The sequence below is a fragment of the Miscanthus floridulus genome, chromosome 2, assembly GCF_019320115.1.
Source record: "Miscanthus floridulus cultivar M001 chromosome 2, ASM1932011v1, whole genome shotgun sequence".
NCBI lineage: Eukaryota > Viridiplantae > Streptophyta > Magnoliopsida > Poales > Poaceae > Miscanthus > Miscanthus floridulus.
In genome coordinates, this window is record NC_089581.1 from 231,854 (window position 1) to 251,210 (window position 19,357).

Below are 19,357 nucleotides of genomic sequence, written 5' to 3' on the forward strand. Positions count from 1 at the left end.
CGGCGCGATTAATTTTGAAAATGACTATTCACTCTCTTCTAATCCGCCATCTCGACCCTATACACTAGTGTAACACTGTTTTGTAACTAAAAATATAAAATGTGATCCCAACATGATTTTGTAATAATGGCCCTGTTCATTTCGCTAAAATTTGGCTTATATTGATGGTTATGCTAATTTATTGTGAGAGAAAAACATAGTTTGTTCACTTAAAAGTATTGCTGAAGTAGTGTTGAAGAACAGAAATCTTTTATTTGATGGAACATGACGAATGAATGGGAAATAGAAATTGGTTTCATTTCAACGTAGAAATGTTATTCATCGTGTGATTGTATTGTAACATTTTTTTTGTTGCGACGTGACCATGCCTAATTAAGAAACATAAACTAGCATGTCATGGAAAGTTGATTTTAGACTGCAAAATTTTCTCTTGCCTGGTGGCCTTCCCTAGAGTGCGCAGCCGTTGGTCGCAACCAAAAGGAATGCACACATGCAGATAAAAGGAAGCAATCGATTATTTATTTTTTTTTCTTTTTTAATAAATGTTTTATCTCTCATAATATTTAAAGAACTAGAATAATGTTAAATCAAACAATTTGAAGTTCGACTAAACTTATTTAGATATAAAAACATCGTTATTTTGTTTTATAGTGAATAAGTAATATTAGATTCATCATAAAGTATATCTTTATAGTATACTATCTGGAGTCAATCATGCTGACAATATTATCTACAAGCTTATTTAAACTTAGAATAGTTTGACATTGGCTACAGCTAGAATTGCATCTCTTTGGGGGGAAGCTAGTACGGGGTCGTTTGGGAGAGCTCCAGCTCCAGGTTCTCCAAAGAGAAGCATTTCTAACCAGCTAAACGCTCAAAATACCAATTAAGAATCATTTCTTCATTTACACTAAAAGCTGGTAGCTTAAAAAAATCTACTTCACCCTGCTCCATGTTACATTCTAGTAGGGATCAGGGAAGAATTAATTCTTGTCAGCTCTCCACCTCGCTTCCTCCTACGAATCCAATAAAATCACTCGATGGAGAATCAAGGAGCAGACCAGATTAGGGAGCGGAGCTCTCCCGAATGGAGATGATTAATCCAAACACCGAGTTGTCTTGTCATTTCGCTGCATATCAATCTCTCTCCAAAGTCCAAAGAGGAGAACAAAACTTGAGGGAGGACTTTATCACCAAAATAATGTCATGTTCGCTTTTCTTATAATACATACTTTTCAGCTTGTTTTTTTATCCGGAATAATGTTTTTCTCTCGTAACAAATTAGTCGGAAAAGTGTTTCGGCTTATTTTTTAGCGAAACGAAACAGAACCTAAAAATAGAGGGAGGAAACGTCAAACGTGCACGTACGGTACGGGCACAACACACGGTGATCAGCTCGAGACGGGAAAAAGAAAAGAAAAAAGAAGCGTGCATCCTCTGTTATGTTCCTCTGCTCTGCTCGGCGCGCTCCTTTTTGTCTCTGGGGTTTGGTTTCGAAACGGCCGCCCCCGCAATCCCCGCAGAGGAGACCCAGCGTACCGATCCCCCCAACCCAACCGCGAATCTTTCTCCCCTTCGCATTTCTCTTCCGCGTTCGCACGCACGGCGACCCAACCGCCCGCGCCGAGTACACCCCCGAGACAACCATCACCCCAGGCGCCCCCGGATCCGATCCTCCTACTCGCTTGCTGTTGCTGGGTCATGGCCACGACCACGCACGGCGCGCGTACGTGACGTGCGCACGTGCATGCGCTCTCGGCCTCGATCGCCCACTATTACTAGCGCGCCGTGCCGTGCCACCGCTGGGGAGTCTGCTGGGAGTGGAGTTGTGGGGTGATCTTGGATTGCAAGCGTTCGCCGCGCTCGTGCATGGCCGCCATCCCCCGCCGATCGCGGATCGTCGTCGTAGTCTAGATACCAGTTGGGCGGGCGCGGGCGCGGCCGGGGCTAGCGGGCGGGCGACCGATCGATCCAGCAACAATGGTGGGCGTTGGCGTGGGGCGGGACGCGGGCGCGGACGCGGCGGCGGCGGCCAGGGCGCAGGCGGCGCGGGAGGTGTGCGCGGCGTCGGCGGCGTTCGCGTCCTGCACGCACCGCCGCCGCCGGTCGTCCCCGCGCGGCCCGCACTTCGTCGACTGGTACCTCGTCCTCGCCGTGAGCACTTCGTTCCACTCCCTCCTCCAGTCCTCCTCCCTCCCTCCGATTCATTCACCCCACCCATTCTGAGTCGTTTCGGTTCGTGGCGCCGTGCGCGCACCAACGCGCAGATCGGCGAGGCCGCGTCGGAGGACGCCGTGCGGAGGCGGTACCGGCAGCTCGGTGAGCACGCTCAATCTCGCCACGCCGTGGGCGCAAATGGATCTCTGATTCGTTTTGCTAACAGCTCATTTTGTTCCGTGGGTTTGGACGCACGCACGCACACAGCGCTGCAGCTGCACCCGGACAAGAACAGGCACCCCAAGGCGGAGGTGGCTTTCAAGATCGTCTCCGAGGTACCGTACCACACCACCCGCATTCCATTCCCCAATGATTTTCTAATGAATTCTTGCTGCAATGCCGCCCCCTCCTCAATCCTTGTGACGCTTTCGCCTCATCTACTTTGGATTGGAATCGCCTCGTCTGCTTTGGATTGGAATCTCCATTTCCGTGATCCACTCCAAAGTCCTAATCCCAACAAGTAGCAGTTATTCGAACCAAGTCAAATTTGTGTCAGCATTTATGTATCAAAATATATCTAAATCTTAAGGATATGTATTTGATATACAGTATTATAGATGGTAGTGCCTTTTTTTTTGTTATAGATATAGATGTGGTCAAATTTAAAATGGTTATGCCTCTAAAAGAACGAGAATTCTTGTGGGAGAGGAAACATGCATAAACACCGGCAACTGCTAGCACTAGCAACTTCTGCGTCTCCAACATGTCGTCTTGCATTGCATTGCATGCGTGCGTTGGATTCGCCATATACCATAGAGATTAGAGAGTTACAGATACTGCTCATGGCGGTTAATGGAGTCCTCCACACATCGCCCGTGCCGCCACGGTAGCTAGTACTTACGCGGCCGGCCGTCGTGGTCCGGTCCGATGCGACGCGGTGCCGCCGGCTGCCGTACGCGTACCGGCGCTTCGAATCCGACCTCGTCACGCACCGCTGTTACTGCCACCACCACTACTCCTAGCATTTACAGCAATCATGTGGATTGTGGAGTGGAGTGGTGGCCTCTAACTGTGTAATTGATCTCCGCGTGCAAGCAGGCGCACGCGTGCCTGACGGACCAGGCGCGGCGGCGGGCCTTCGACACGGAGCGGCGGGGAAGCTTCTGCGCCGCGTGCCACGACCGCCACGCCGCCAGGTGGTCCAAGCCGCCGATCCTCCGCGCCGCGGCAGCGGCGGCCAGGAGCAGCAAGGCAGCGCGGGAGGTGCAGAGCCGGCTGCGGGACGAGTGCCGGGTCATCGACGGCTGCCTGCGGGCCAACGACGCCGCGGCCCGCGCGCGCCGCCGCCAGTCGTTCCCGCTCTTCGACCCCTCCGACTACCCGCACGTCCGCCCGCCGCAGTTCGGGCTCGGCGGCGCGGAGCTCCGGCGGTCCGGCGAGCGACTTGGTCGCCCGGAGGTGGATCAGCAGGCCCTGAATCGGAGGTGGTGCAGAGACGGCGGCGAGTCGCCTGTGTACCAGATCAGGACGGCGGCGACGGAGTGCACCGAGAGGCGTGCATGGTGAACTCGTCACGTCATCAACATGAGCAGCAGGGATTTCCTCTCTTTTTTCCGTCTCATTCTTTTCCAGTTTTTCAGCTCGAACAGGAAGTATCAAACCAGCTTTAGACCAGAAATTCTCGTAAGGATACAGATTACAGAACAAGCAAGAAAAGCATTACACCATTCACTTGTTGACATGAGCAATTTTTTTTTTTTTTTTTTGAAACGAGACCTCGTCACGATTTAGCATCATGGGACCGAGAAATATGATGTATCACAAACGCACTCGCTCATAGTTTGTTAAATTTGAAGTTAGTAGTCCACTACCGCCTTATTCCTCAATAAGTTCTATATAACATCATGAATAATGTTAGGTGTTGCTGCATATCACTGTTGTGGCATGAACATCAATAACGCTGAGCAACATCTATAGAACTCACAAAATTTTCTTGTTAGTTTTTTTCCTATGCAAATGCATCTATCATATTTCGCAAAAAAAAAAATGCATCTATCATAAGCATCATTGCATTCATGCACCAAATTTGTGCGCTGATGCTCCCAATAAAAAGAGTAGAGAGCTCCATATCTTTATATTCCTGATCAGGCATGTAACCAATGGAACTGACAAACGAGCATAGAGCTCTATATCTTTGTGTTGCCGATTATGCCTGCAACCCGAGGAAATAAGAAAAGAGACAAGGCTCTAAGACCTGTTGCTAAAAACACGTGCGAACAAAGTATACAACAAGAGTTAAGGCTCACAACAAATTGAGCTAAAGCTCAATCATTTTGTGTCGCCGAAAACATGAGCGCCAAAAGATATGGAAAAAGTCATGGTTCTACATCTTCATGTTGCCTAAAAATTGGGCATAAAAATAGAGTTGTCAAAGAAGAAGAAGAGGAGGAGGAGGGGACATTGAAAGTGCATCTAGCCCTTTAGTGAGTTTTGGATGATTGAATGACAATGTGATTAAAGGTCTAACCGTTTTACTAAGTGTTAGACAGGAAATGGACTATCTCACAGGTATTTGATAAAAGCCAAAATGATGTGTTGTTGTATAAACAATCTAGTTTAAGCACAAGACAACAATGTAAATATAATTCATGCAAGGCTTATTCATTGTGGGATATCTATGATTCATGAGAAAGCAAGCACATTAAGAATTGGTTGACGAGACATGAGGGATTGCTTATAGAATGGTCTCATATTTGAAGCTTGCCAAACAAATAAAAGGATGGATTATGGACCTAATAAATGATTCAACATAAAGTGTGACTTGATGGCTTAAGATGGTGAATATAGCAAGGAAAGGCTTCGAGGTACTAAGCAAGGGTGAAGGCAAGCGACGGCTTGGCGATCGAGGAACCTAGCTAGGGTGAAGAAGAACGTACTTGTATTTAGTTGAGATACTAATCAAACTATGATGATCACATTGAAGTGGAGGATCAAATATATTGGATAAATCGTAGAAAGTGACTTGATACATTTGAAGTTAACTCATATTCATTTAATGGAATCAAATCACGTGCTCAAGATGGCTATGCTTAAGAAGAAAATCAAAATTGACATGGTGACATCCTCACTTGATGAAGATTGAGAAGCTAAGGCATTTGGTTTGAAGGAAATCAACTCAAGCGCTGCAAAATCCGTTTTCATTTGATCTTGAGTAAATAGGTATGTCGTACTATTAAGAGGGATGTGAAAGCATCTAGGCCCCTAAGTGGATTTCGGTGATTAATGTCAATATAATATTACTATGACTAACGTGTGTTTTGCAGAGGCAATTAAGTTAGGTCATGGTAATGGAGATTAATTGGGCAATCGAGGTTGTCATGCCCCTACGATGGAAATCGTTTCGGTTTTCAAAGGATGGACGACAAGGTTAAGGATAACTAGTTCTAAGTGTCAATTGAAGTTGGAGAGACACTTAGAGTAGTTTAGGACTTTGTTTTTTCCTTTGGCCGTACTATGAAGGGGGGTATGAACGGGTAGCTTGACCTAGTTGAGTCTAGTGAGTTAGGTGTGGTGCACACTTGTGAAAACTAGCTCTAGGTAGCTCCTATGAATGCCTAAAATCCTTTGGAGCAAACTTCATTCACATATGATCGAAAGTTGGAAGTGAATGGAGGGTCAAATACTGACCGGACGCTGGCTCCGGTGCGACCGGACGCTGGCCGCAGGGTCCGGTCAGTTCATTTGACTGTGAAGAACAAGTCTGGTGTGACCGGACGCTGGAAGGTCGTGTGACCGGACGCTGAGGGCCAGCGTCCGGTCGACTCTAGTAAGGGTCCAGACTTGAGAAAGTGCGACCGGACGCGTCCGGTCAGTGGTGACCGGACCCTGAGTATCCAGCGTTCGGTCGTTTACAGTAAGCATCCAAGAGCGACCGGACACGTCCGGTCGTTACTGACCGGACCCTGACAGCGTCCGGTCATCACTTGAAAACTGTTCGCGGGTTGAACTGACCAGAGCGTCCGGTCAAAACGATCGGAGCGTCTGGTCACCTCGCAGAAGCTCATAACAGTTCATTTTTTAGGCTGCCTTATAAATAGAAGCTCCACTCGTGAGTGGAGTAACTTTTGCTCATTCCAACAGCTAAGAAACACGTTTGTGAGTGCCAAGAAGAGCAAGGTCCTAGTGAGGTGTTTGTGATTTGAGAATCCAAGAGAGTAGCCTCACTAGCAAATCAAGAGTAGCAAAGTGTGCATCCATCTTCTCATTAGGCTTCGCATGGTCAAGTGAGAGTTCGTGCTTGTTACTCTTGGTGATCGCCATCACCTAGACGGCTTGGTGGTGATTGGGAGCTTGGTGATCACCCGGCGGAGCTTGTGGGTGACCCAACTCAAGTTGTGAACGGCTTTGGGTGATTCGCCGCGACGGAGTGTCGAAGAATCAACCCATAGAGAGCACTTGATCCTTGCGCGGATCAAGGGGGAGCTACACCCTTGCGCGGGTGCTCCAACGAGGACTAGTGGGGAGTGGCGACTCTCCGATACCTCGGCAAAACATCGCCGCGTTCCTTTCTCTCCCTATTTACTTTGAGCACTTACTTTGAGTATTTACTTTGAGCAATTCAATACTTGTTTTACATTCATAGAATTGCTATGCTAGAGTAAGTTTGGAACATAGGGTGCAAGTCATTTGTGCGTTGATTTGATAGAAACACTTTTCTAGGCACAAGGGGTTAATTGGGCTATTCGTAGGATTTGATTATTGCAAGAAAATTTAGAATTAGCCCAATTCACCCCCCCCCCCTCTTAGGAATCTTGATCCTTTCAATTGGTATCAAAGCCTCGTGCTCATGTTTTTAAGCCTAACCGCTTAGAGCAAGATGTCTCATGGGGATGGACCTCCTCCTATCTTCGAGGGGGATGATTTTCCATATTGGAAAATTCGCATGGAGGCTTACCTAGAAGCTCTAGATGTTGGAATTCTTAGAGCCGCCTCTCAAGGGTTCCCAACACCTAAGAATGCCGCACAACTTCAAGGCGATGAAGTAAACTATAAAAAATGGAATGCAAAGGCTCGCAACACCATCTTTAGAGGCCTTTGCAAAGATGTGTTTAATCGTGTAAGGAACCACAAAGACGCCCATGCACTATGGTCGGACGTTTGTGCGCTCCATGAGGGAACCAAGAGTGAGCGTGAGGAACGCTATCATCTTGTGATTAAAAAACTAAATTCTTTTGAGATACTTCCCAAAGAAAGTGCTAATGAAATGTATTCTCATTTAAATGTTCTTGTAGAGGAAGTCAATGGGCTTGGACTTACTCAAATGTCATCATCCGACGTTGTGAGAAAGATCTTGAGTGTCCTCCCCATTGACAAATATGGGCACATTGTGACCGTGCTACATCAAGGTGATCTTTCCGCCGCTACACCGACACAAATCTTGGGAAAGATCAATGCTCATGAGATGTACATGCACATCACGCCACAAGATGGCTCATCCTCTACAAAGAAGAAAGAGAAGGACTTAGCATTCAAAGCTAGCTAAGATAAGGGCAAGGCAAGACTTGAGTATGAGAGCTCAAGTGATGAAGATGATGAAGAAAGTCTTGCTCTCATGGTGAAGAAGACCGCCAAGATGCTAAAGAAGCTAAACAAGAGTGGCATCAAGTTTGACGGCAAGAAGAAGAAGTTCTTCACTAGCTCAAGAAGAAAGCCAATCTCCGAGATGGATTGCTACAATTGTGGCGAACTTGGTCACCTAGCTCATCAATGCACAAAGCCCAAGAAAGACAAGTTCAAGAACAAGGGCAAGAAAGATGATTCAAGTGATGAAGATGAAAAGAAAAAGAACAAGCCATACAAGAAGAGAGAAGGCAAAAAGAGAGACTTCTACAAGAAGAAGAAGAGTGGCAAGGCCTATATTGTCGGTGATTGGCTCACGGACATTGATTCATCAAGTGGATCATCCGATGATGAGAGTGACAATGAGAAGGTGGCCGCCATTGCTATTGATCTTGCATCCTCACCGCCACCATCGCCATCATCCTCTACACACCTATGCCTTATGGCCAAGGATGAATGCAAGGTAACTAAGAGTGATGATAGTAGTGATGATGAGCAAGCTAGTGATGATGATAGTGATAGCGATGATGATTCACCCACATATGATGATCTTGTCAAAATATTAAGAAAATACACTAAGATCATTAGAAAGAGTAGAGCTACAAATGAAAAACTTGATGCTAAAAATGATTTACTTTTAGCTAAGTGTGATACATTAGAAAAGGCTAATGATGAGCCCAAAGAAACAAATGACTCTATATCATCCAAACTCAAGGAGCTCAAATCTTCTAAGAAAGAGCTTAAAGATAAACATGATAAACTTGAGTGGGTGCACAATGAGCTTATCACTAGTCACAACAAGCTAAAAGATGAATATACGACTCTAAAGATCAATTATGATACCCTTGTTATTGCACAAGAATTCTTACCAAATGAGCCACATGATGCTACTAACCATGTTGTTAAGATTGATATAGCTACTTCATGTGATGATTTAATTGATAAGAGCATTGAGCATGGATCTAGTAGCAAAGGCAAGTAAGTGGTTGAGTGCAATGACTATGATGAGTATGTCAAGCTCAAGAGTGACCATGAGAAGCTCATGAAAAATCTTGAAGAGATGAAAAGTCACAACACCATTATGCTATAAACTCTTGATCATGACAAAGAGTTGATCCTTGAGAATGAGAAGCTCAAAGAAGAAAACAAGAAACTCAAGGAAGAGAAGAACAATGATATTCTCAAGGAAGAGAACAAGAAGCTCAAGATGGAGAAAGAGCATCTCAAGGTGGGATTGAGCAAGTTTGCTAGAGGCAAGCATCTCTAAAGTGAGCTACTCATGAATACCGTCATGAAGATGGATAGAAGTGGTATTGGATATATGGCAAGTGTAGAGAAGAAGAAGGCTCAAGCTCAACATCAACAATCAAAGCCAAAGCTAAAGCCAAAGAGATGTTTTGAGTGTGGACAAGAAGGCCATTTTGCTCATGAGTGTCAAACTCCACCACCACAACCCTTGCCCAAGCATGCTAGACCCTTTGCTTTCAATGCTCACTATATGCTTAGAAAAGATTCTAGTGGAAAGATGAAAGTCATGTTCTTAGGACCCCTCAACAAGAGTAGACCTAAGAAGATTTGGGTGGCTAAGTCACTTGTTGAGAAGGTGAAGGGCCCTCAACAAGTTTGGATCCCTAAAGCTTGAATCTCTTGTATGTAGGTGAACTACAAGACCGGTGGAAGTCATTGGGTTATTGATAGTGGTTGCACTCAACATATGACCGGTGATCCTCGTATGTTCACCTCACTAGATGAAGAGGTAGATGGACAAGAGAAAATAACATTTGGAGATAATTCTAAGGGCAAGGTTAAAGGATTGGGCAAAGTGGCAATATCAAATGATCATTCCATCTCCAATGTGCTCTATGTTGCCTCATTGAGTTTCAATTTGTTATCCGTTGGGCAATTGTGTGATCTTGGCTTCCAATGCTTATTCACCGAGAAGAAAGTTGTTGTATCCAAAGTAGATGACAAACAAGTGATATTCAATGGATTTAGATACAACAATTTATATCTAGTTGACTTCACCTCCGAAGATGCAAACTTGAAGACTTGCCTATTCACCAAAACAACACTTGGGTGGCTATGGCATAGAAGACTTGCTCATGTTGGGATGAGCTCACTCAAGAAGCTTATGAAGAATGATTTGGTGAGAGGGTTGAAGGATGTGAAGTTTGAGAAGGACAAGCTTTGTAGTGCATGTCAAGCCGGCAAGCAAGTTGCAAACACTCATCCAACCAAAGCTTTCATGTCAACCACAAGAGTGCTAGAACTCCTACACATGGATTTATTTGGACCAACAACATACAAGAGTTTGGGAGGAAATCTCTATTGTCTTGTGATTGTGGATGACTATTCAAGGTATACATGGGTGTTCTTCCTTCATGACAAATCCGAAGTTGCATCTTGTTTCAAGAAGTTTGCCAAAAGAGCTCAAAATGAATTTGAAGTGAAGCTCAAGAAGATAAGAAGTGACAATGGCAAAGAGTTTGACAACACAAACATAGAAGCTTATTGTGATGAAGTTGGAATCAAACATGAAGTCTCCGCAACCTATACTCCTCAACAAAATGGTGTAGTTGAGAGGAAGAACCGGACTTTGATCACTCTTGCAAGGACAATGCTAGATGAGTACAACACCCTAAAGCTCTATGGGCGGAAGCAATCAACACCGCATGTTATGCATCCAACCGCCTATTTCTTCAAAAGTTCCTTATCAAGACACCGTATGAGTTGCTCAATGAGAAGAAGCCGGACGTCTCCTTCTTTAGGGTGTTTGGTTGCAAGTGCTATATCTACAAGAAGCGGCAACACCTAGGGAAGTTTCAAAGACGTTGTGATATAGGTTTTCTTGTTGGTTACTCATTGAAGTCTAAAGCATATAGAGTATTTAATCATGCCACCGGCTTGGTTGAAGAAACATATGATGTGGAATTTGATGAATCTAACGGCTCCCAAGGAGCACATGAGAATCTTGATGATGTAGGTGATGAACCATTGAGGGAGGCTATGAAGAATATTCCGGTGGGAGACATCAAGCCAAAAGATGATGAAGATGATGTACAAGTCATTGACCAACCTTCTTCATCAAATGTACCACAAGATGGTGAAAAAGATGGGAGAGTAGAAAATGAAGATACTCATATCTCCCATGAGCAAATGGTGGTACAAGCACAAGATGTTGATGCTCCACAACCTCCTTCTCAAGTGGTCAATAGAAGAAATACACCTCTCCTACAAGATCATCCACAAGATCTCATCATAGGGAGTCCAACAAAGGGTGTGATGACTCGATCTCAAAAACTTACTTCATTTATTGCTCATCACTCTTTTGTCTCTTGCTATGAGCCTACCAAGGTAGAAGAAGCTCTTAAAGATCCGGATTGGATCAATGCCATGCATAAAGAGTTGAACAACTTCACTCGCAATGAAGTTTGGACTCTTGAAGAGCGACCAAAAGGTGCAAGAGTCATAGGAACGAAGTGGGTGTTCCGCAACAAGCAAGATGATCAAGGTGTTGTTGTGAGGAACAAGGCAAGACTAGTTGCAAAGGGGTTCTCTCAAGTTGAAGGTTTGGATTTTGGAGAGACCTTTGCACCGGTTGCAAGATTAGAAGCCATCCGTATCCTTCTTGCATATGCATCACATCATGAAATGAAACTATATCAAATGGATGTGAAAAGTGCATTTTTAAATGGCTTTATAAATGAACTAGTCTATGTTGATCAACCTCCCGGGTTTGAAGACCCTAGATATCCTAATCATATTTATAGGTTGTCCAAGGCACTATATGGGCTTAAGCAAGCCCCAAGAGCTTGGTATGAGCGCCTTTGAGACTTCCTCATTGAGAAAGGCTTCACCATTGGGAAGGTCGACACCACACTATTCACTAAGAAGCTTGAAGGGCATATCTTCATTTGTCAAGTATATGTTGATGATATCATCTTTGGATCATCAAATGAAGACTCATGCAAAGAATTTGGTGAATTGATGTCAAAGGAGTTTGAGATGTCAATGATTGGTGAGCTTACATTCTTTCTTGGTTTTCAAGTCAAGCAAATGAAAGAAGGCATCTTCATCTCTCAAGAGAAATACACAAAAGATCTTCTCAAGAGATTCAAGATGGATGAATGTAAGCCAATCAAGACACCAATGCCTATAAATGGACATCTCGACCTAGATGAGGGAGGTAACCCAGTTGATCAAACTCTCTACCGTTCTATGATTGGTAGCTTGTTATATTTAACCGCATCTAGGCCCGACATCATGTTTAGTGTGTGTATGTGTGCTAGATTTCAAGCTAGTCCTAAGGAAACACATTTAATTGCCATAAAAAGAATCCTTAGGTATCTTAAGCACACACCAAGCATTAGTCTTTGGTATCCCAAAGGAGCTTTATTTGAATTAATTGGCTATTCTAATTCGGATTACGCTGGATGCAAAGTTGATAGAAAGAGCACATTCGGAGGGTGCCATTTGCTTGGTAGATCACTTGTGTCTTGGTCCTCCAAGAAACAAAATAGTGTGGCTTTGTCCACCGCCGAAGTGGAATACATTGCCGCGGGTGCTTATTGTGCACAAATATTATACATGAAACAAACTTTGCTAGACTATGGTGTAGTTCTAGAGAAAGTACCTCTTTTGTGCGACAATGAAAGTGCGGTAAAACTTGTAAATAATCCGGTTCAACACTCTCGCACCAAGCATATAGATATCCACCATCACTTTCTAAGAGATCATGTGGCTAAAAATGATATATCACTAGAAGGTGTAAGATCCGAAGATCAATTAGCGGATATCTTCACTAAACCGCTAGATGAGGCTACATTTTGTAGATTGAGGAATGAGCTCAATGTACTTGATTTTAGTAACTTCACTAAAAATTGAGCTTGTGTTGTCCCTTGCATTCATTGTAATATACAACATGTTTAATTTGTGGCAATGCACATAGGGCTTGTCTAACATGGTTAAGATAACCGCTGAAAAGCGTGTGAAGAAGCTTAACCTTGGATCAAACCTGACAAGCAACTAGATTTACTTACAAGTATTGCATATGCATGAATGTTGTTTTGTCGTTTTGTTCCACTTGCCCTCTTGTTGCCTATTTTCTTAAAAAGAATTATAGCCTAAGGCAAAATATTTTGAAAAATATGAGGGGTTGAGAGCGGTCACTCACATCAGTCCCAATTGGTGTTTATTTGGATCTTATTCAAGTTGGGACTTGATTGGGAACAGGCAGCGCGAAGGAAGTTTGAAGAATTGCTGGAAAAGGTGCACCGGACGCTGCACCGGACGCTGCTGTCCAGCGTCCGGTCAGTTCACAGGAGGTGAACTGCTACTGAAGGAGTGACCGGACGCTGCGTCTGTGCGTCCGGTCAGGAAGGGTTCAGCGTCCGGTCGATCGAAGGGTGCACAAGTTGTACTGACCGGACCCTGCCTGCGTCCGGTCATGGACCACCGGACGCGTCCGGTCCCTATTCCAGAGGATCTGGACCTCTCTGGAATCGACCGGACGCTGGGTGGTAGCGTCTGGTCGCTACCACCGGAGCGTCTGGTCAGTGGATCTCGTGTGTTTTTAGGACTCTTTTCCGTTTCCTTTTCTATCGCGTTTGGGGGACTACTTAACCGTACCACTGCATAATTTTTTTTTGATCTCGTCGCGACCTTGCCTCGCCGCCATCTCGCCGCCGCAGCCAAGTGCGCCGCCGTGCTCCTGCCTCGCCACGCCGTCCCACTGCGCCCAAGCCTCCCCGCGCGCCCCCACGCCAGCACGGCCCGCACCTCCCTTGCCCGCGCTCGCCTGGCCCCCTCGCCAGCCGCGCGCCACTAGAGCTCGTCGTGCCGCCATGACTCCCCGCGCGCCACCGTGCCTCCAGTCTTCCAGGGTCATCAAGAATCGTCGTGCCCTAGTCCTACCTCCTTCATCGTTGGTAAGACCAAATTTTTCAATCTTGATCTGTTGTGACCTAGATCAAATTGCAGTCATTGATTTCCCATTTCATTCAGGCTGTTTGACCTAACCCTAGCCGGTTCCGAGTTCCCCGCGCGACAACTTATCTTTTCTCGGTTGGCAGATCGTCAGGTAGAAAGCCATTCGATTCAAATTCGCATCTACATTACTTTCTCTATTAGGGTTTCGCATCTATTAGACATGTGGTATTTATTTGTATATCCATCTATTCTATCGTGCAGCGAGTCGGTTCCGTTGTGGTTCTTGTGGCAGTTGGTAGTCAACTCGGAGCCAAGCTCGCGAGTAAGGATCGAGGCCAAGCCTCGAAAGCGGCAGTTTGACAGTTGATCTTCATCAGCGGCAGTTCACCATCTTGTCAGCTCAGATGGCTCGCACCAAGAACGTTGGTGGTGGCCCAGGTGATGATGATCGGAGGCCCCCACCTCGCCAGCCAGCCGAATCTAAGGGCAAGTCAACCAAGCAGGTGACATCCAAGAAGCGGAAGTACCCCGATGCAGAGACAGCGAGAGCAGCAGCTGTTGCAGAGGCCGTAGAGCGTGCTGAGAGAGGTGGTGCCCGCAGCAGAGTTGTCATTGCAGATCAGCTGGTTTCACCAGCACTGAGAGCTACGATTGAGGATGTTGAGCGTCGTCACAGGAGTCCAGCTGGGACTGCCACGTTTGCAGGACGACGTGTTGCCATTGAGGAGGGTCCATCAGCTCAGCAGCAGCCCCCACCAGCAGAGCCTCAGCCAGCCCAGGAGACTCAGGAGGGTCAGGAGACCGAGCCAGCACCTCAGCTACGCCGCTCGAGTCGTACCAGTGCTATAGTTCCACCGAGGCCAGTTACACAGCGCAGAGGTTCACATCCTCCGCCCAGACCTCAGGGTTCGCCTCTAGTGGTTCACCTCGACTTGAGGGCCGCCACCACCAGACAGGTTCAGCAGCTACGATGTGTTGAGTTTGAGGTTTGGTTTCCTCCAAGGAGGGATGAGAGAGCAGCTGAGGGTTTCTACACGCCACTGCAGGAGGATTTCTACAATGCTTATCTCAACAGTGGGGCAGTGTTCAGATCTCAGAGAGTCTATCAGATATAGTCTATTGTGGCAGCAGCCGGAGAGAGCATTCGGCCATACTTGTCATATTTGCCAGGACTGTCAGATCTGATTGGACGGACAGGGATATATGTACCATCTTGGGTCCGTCGGTTTTATGCTTCGCTCTACATCGATCCACATCACAGATTCATTCACTTTGCCTTCAAAGGCAAAGACTATAGAGTGATGAGTGGCAGAGTCAGAGAGATACTAAGGCTACAGGAGCAGCCTGTCAAGATGCATGAGGTTTGTTATGGACAGCAGGAGCCTCCTAGGTGTCCTCATGGAGGGTTGGTGCCCCCTACAGATTTAGTGCGACATTGCTTCAAGGAGCTGTTTGGAGAGGGGTCGAGCAGGAACCCTAGTGACTTGACTCCTATAGCTAGGGTACTAGAGGCCATCATCAGGAGGACACTGCTTCCCAGGTTGGGATACAGGGAGGGCCTGACTCGCTTATAGCTCTGGCTTCTTAATGCCATCATGCAGCAGACAGTATTTGATATCTGGGATCTCCTGCTTTCAGAGATGGAGGATACTATAGCTGAGGGATTCAAGGGTCGCAGGTAGCTTCCCTATGCTCACTGGATCACGTTCCTCATCCATAGAGTAGTGCTTGATAAGCCCCCTAGTATGATGGATGAGTATATAGGTGCCACCACAGAGTTCTCAGCTTACAACCTGTCACAGAGGATCAGACACACCACTCCTCAGGCACCTAGATAGCCTAGCCATCGTCCCGACGTGCCAGAGTCCGCAGCTTAGCAGGATGAGATCATCAGAGGGATTGTAGCCACTAAGGAGGAGGAGTTAGAGGCACAGCAGGAGGTGAGCGAGTACAGTGATAGCTCTGACGACGACTACCAACCTATACCTCAGATGCCTCCACGCAGACACGATGCAGAGGCTGGTAGCTCCAGTTCTGCTCCACCTGCTCCGCAGACAGACCCCGCTCTCATTGCTATTCTTGAGCGGATGCAGCAGGATCAGACACAACAGGCACAGGAGACAGCTGCCAACTTCGCACAGTTTCAGGCTCGTCAGGACGAGTTCTAGCGGCAGCAGCAGCTCCTTTAGCACCAGCAGTTACTTATGCAGCAGCAGCTCATGGGATTCATGCAGCATGTAGTGACAGCCATTGGGATCCCACTACCACAGCCTTCGCCCCAGCTTGCATAGCCTCCTACCACTTCAACGACTCCAGTAGTACAGCCTAGTGGGCTCCAGAGTCAGGGACAGCCTCCAGCTCAGTTTGCTTCACCTCCTATATAGGTGTCCCAGTGGTTAGCCTCACCTGTGGTAGCCCCGCAGTTCACTCCATTTCAGACGGACTTCACACCAGAGCAGTCTTCCTCGCTATTCGTGCTAGAGACGTCAGTCTCCAGGAGTCTTGGAGCATCCTTCAGCGAGTTGACCGGCATGCCTACTCTGCCTCATATGCATACCACCGGTCTGTCTACAGCAGCTCCAGTCGCAGTGACTACTCAGAGGCTCCCCTCGTGTGTCGCCTCGTCATATCCTACGACAGACATACTAGTAGCTTCCCAGGCAGCACCAGCCCTAGCTCAGACCTAGACCGCTTCAGCAACACTTCCTGCTTCAGAGGGTCAGTCAGTTCAGAGCTCAGGGTCAGATGATGATGGCGCCTAGTTCCATCTTGCTCCATGTACTTCAGCGCCCGACTCGTCCGCTGCAGCCCCGCCGACCAACCCTTAGGTTTTGGTGTTTGACGCCAAAGGGGGAGAGGGCTTGAGTATGTAGACTCAGGGGGAGCGAGTTTTAGGGGGAGCTAGTTTTCTAGTATTAGTTTATTATATACATTTGGAGTTTTATTTGTGTGATACACTATTACCTATGCATTCGTGTGTTTACTTTCATGCATACTATTATATATATGTGATAGTGCTATCTACGTGATTGTGATAGTTGACATGTGTGATTTCTACTTTGCATTATCTATATGTCATATCACTTGTGATGCTCATTTGTTTTTGCTTCCGCGTTTATACTTCGAAGCAAATGAGCTTTGTTACTAGTACTCATGCTTAATTCATATTCTTTGAGTACATTGTGTTGGTTTGGGTCATATAAGCTTGCCTAACTCTTTTGTTCTTATCGATAAAAGCTTATATGAACCAAGCCCATCAAAAACCTCACTCCATATAATACTCGAGGTGGTATTGTCATCAATCACCAAAAAGGGGGAGATTGAAAGCATCTAGGCCCCTAAGTGGATTTCGGTGATTAATGTCAATATAATATTACTATGACTAACGTGTGTTTTGCAGAGGCAATTAAGTTAGGTCATGGTAATGGAGATCAATTGGGCAATCGAGGTTGTCATGCCCCTACGATGGAAATCGTTTCGGTTTTCAAAGGATGGACGACAAGGTTAAGGATAACTAGTTCTAAGTGTCAATTGAAGTTGGAGAGACACTTAGAGTAGTTTAGGACTTTGTTTTTTCCTTTGGCCGTACTATGAAGGGGGGTATGAACGGGTAGCTTGACCTAGTTGAGTCTAGTGAGTTAGGTGTGGTGCACACTTGTGAAAACTAGCTCTAGGTAGCTCCTATGAATGCCTAAAATCCTTTGGAGCAAACTTCATTCACATATGATCGAAAGTTGGAAGTGAATGGAGGGTCAAATACTGATCGGACGCTGGCTCCGGTGCGACCGGACGCTGGCCACAGGGTCCGGTCAGTTCATTTGACTGTAAAGAACAAGTCTGGTGTGACCGGATGCTGGAAGGTCGTGTGACCGAACGCTGAGGGCCAGCGTCCGGTCGACTCCAGTAAGGGTCCAGACTTGAGAAAGTGCGACCGGACGCGTCCGGTCAGTGGTGACCGGACCCTGAGTATCCAGCGTTCGGTCGTTTACAGTAAGCATCCAAGAGCGACCGGATGCGTCCAGTCGTTACTGACCGGACCCTGACAGCGTCCGGTCATCACTTGAAAACTGTTCGCGGGTTGAACTGACCGGAGCATCCGGTCAAAACGATCGGAGCGTCCGGTCACCCCGCAGAAGCTCATAACGGTTCATTTTTTAGGCTGCCTTATAAATAGAAGCTCCACTCGTGAGTGGAGTAACTTTTGCTCATTCCAACAGCTGAGAAACACGTTTGTGAGTGCCAAGAAGAGCAAGGTCCTAGTGAGGTGTTTGTGATTTGAGAATCCAAGAGAGTAGCCTCACTAGCAAATCAAGAGTAGCAAAGTGTGCATCCATCTTCTCATTAGGCTTCGCGTGGTCAAGTTAGAGTTCGTGCTTGTTACTCTTGGTGATCGCCATCACCTAGACGGCTTGGTGGTGATTGGGAGCTTGGTGATCACCCAGCGGAGCTTGTGGGTGACCCAACTTAAGTTGTGAGCGGCTTTGGGTGATTCGCCGCGACGGAGTGTCGAAGAATCAACCCGTAGAGAGCACTTGATCCTTGCGCGGATCAAGGGGGAGCTACACCCTTGCGCGGGTGCTCCAACGAGGACTAGTGGGGAGTGGCGACTCTCCGATACCTCGGCAAAACATCGCCGCGTTCCTTTCTCTCCCTATTTACTTTGAGCACTTACTTTGAGTATTTACTTTGAGCAATTCAATACTTGTTTTACATTCATAGAATTGCTATGCTAGAGTAAGTTTGGAACATAGGGTGCAAGTCATTTGTGCGTTGATTTGATAGAAACACTTTTCTAGGTACAAGGGGTTAATTGGGCTATCCGTAGGATTTGATTATTGCAAGAAAATTTAGAATTAGCCCAATTCACCCCCCCCTCTTAGGCATCTTGATCCTTTCAGGATGCATCATATTGATAGATGATTATTCATAAGTGCTCAAGCCAACCCATGTGAAGTGTGAGTGAGAGAGAGACACTAGAACTAACTTGACCTTGCTGTGGCTGGAAATATCGGACATGTCCGGTATTGGCCTGACCGTAGCAACTTTCTTGGTGTTCTCGGTTTCGTTCATCGGAAGTCCTGACAAGAGTCAGGAGTTTCGAGAGTTGGAAGTCCTAGCAAGAGTTGGAAGTTCCGATGGCTCGTGCAGCTTCTAACGGTCCTATTTTTAGTATTGTGCTAGCAATACTAGACGTGTCCGGTATTCCAACGGCTAGAAAATGGCTAATTTTTGAGTGAGGTCTATAAATACCCCCAAGTCTCCATCTTTGGAGGCTGCTGATTCTGCTAACTTCTATACATGTTTTTTGAGCCTTGAGAACACTCTCCAACCTTCTCTTAGTGATTGATTGATCTATTTTACAAAATCTATCTTGTGGGTTGAGTGAGATTCAAAATAGAGAGGAAGCCATCCTTGAGCATTTGAGCATATTTGTCGATCTCGTGATTTACATTTGTTACTCTTGGACTCTTTGGTCCCAGACGGCTAGGCATTGCCAGAGAGCACCCAAGAGATTCTAGTGTGCCTCGGAAAGTTTGTAACGGTTTGATTCCACTGTCGCAAGAGAAGGGATCAACTAGTGGAAGGAGGAAAATGAGTTAGAATAGACTCCGGCTAGAGTGGCCTTTATGGTTCTCTAGAGCTGACCTTCGCT

At 46.4% G+C, this 19,357-nt stretch overlaps 1 protein-coding gene across 1 annotated transcript; it reads left to right on the plus strand.

The window, feature by feature from the left end:
* The first annotated feature begins 1,598 nt into the window (after window positions 1–1,598).
* Window positions 1,599–3,957, plus strand: LOC136537553 (uncharacterized). The gene is made up of 4 exons (XM_066529486.1): window positions 1,599–2,154; window positions 2,268–2,319; window positions 2,425–2,492; window positions 3,256–3,957. Exons 1-4 carry the CDS (start codon window positions 1,981–1,983, stop codon window positions 3,721–3,723), a joined length of 762 nt encoding a protein of 253 aa, XP_066385583.1. The 5' UTR covers window positions 1,599–1,980; the 3' UTR covers window positions 3,724–3,957.
* Window positions 3,958–19,357: the final 15,400 nt, after the last annotated feature.

Excerpts from the sequence above, each read along its gene's own strand:
- LOC136537553 (XM_066529486.1), top strand. The coding sequence starts at position 1,981 with ATGGTGGGCGTTGGCGTGGGGCGGGACGCGGGCGCGGACGCGGCGGCG. Across the intron at positions 2,155-2,267 it reads ACTGGTACCTCGTCCTCGCC|ATCGGCGAGGCCGCGTCGGA; the intron begins GTGAGCACTTCG and ends ACCAACGCGCAG. Across the intron at positions 2,320-2,424 it reads GAGGCGGTACCGGCAGCTCG|CGCTGCAGCTGCACCCGGAC; the intron begins GTGAGCACGCTC and ends GCACGCACACAG.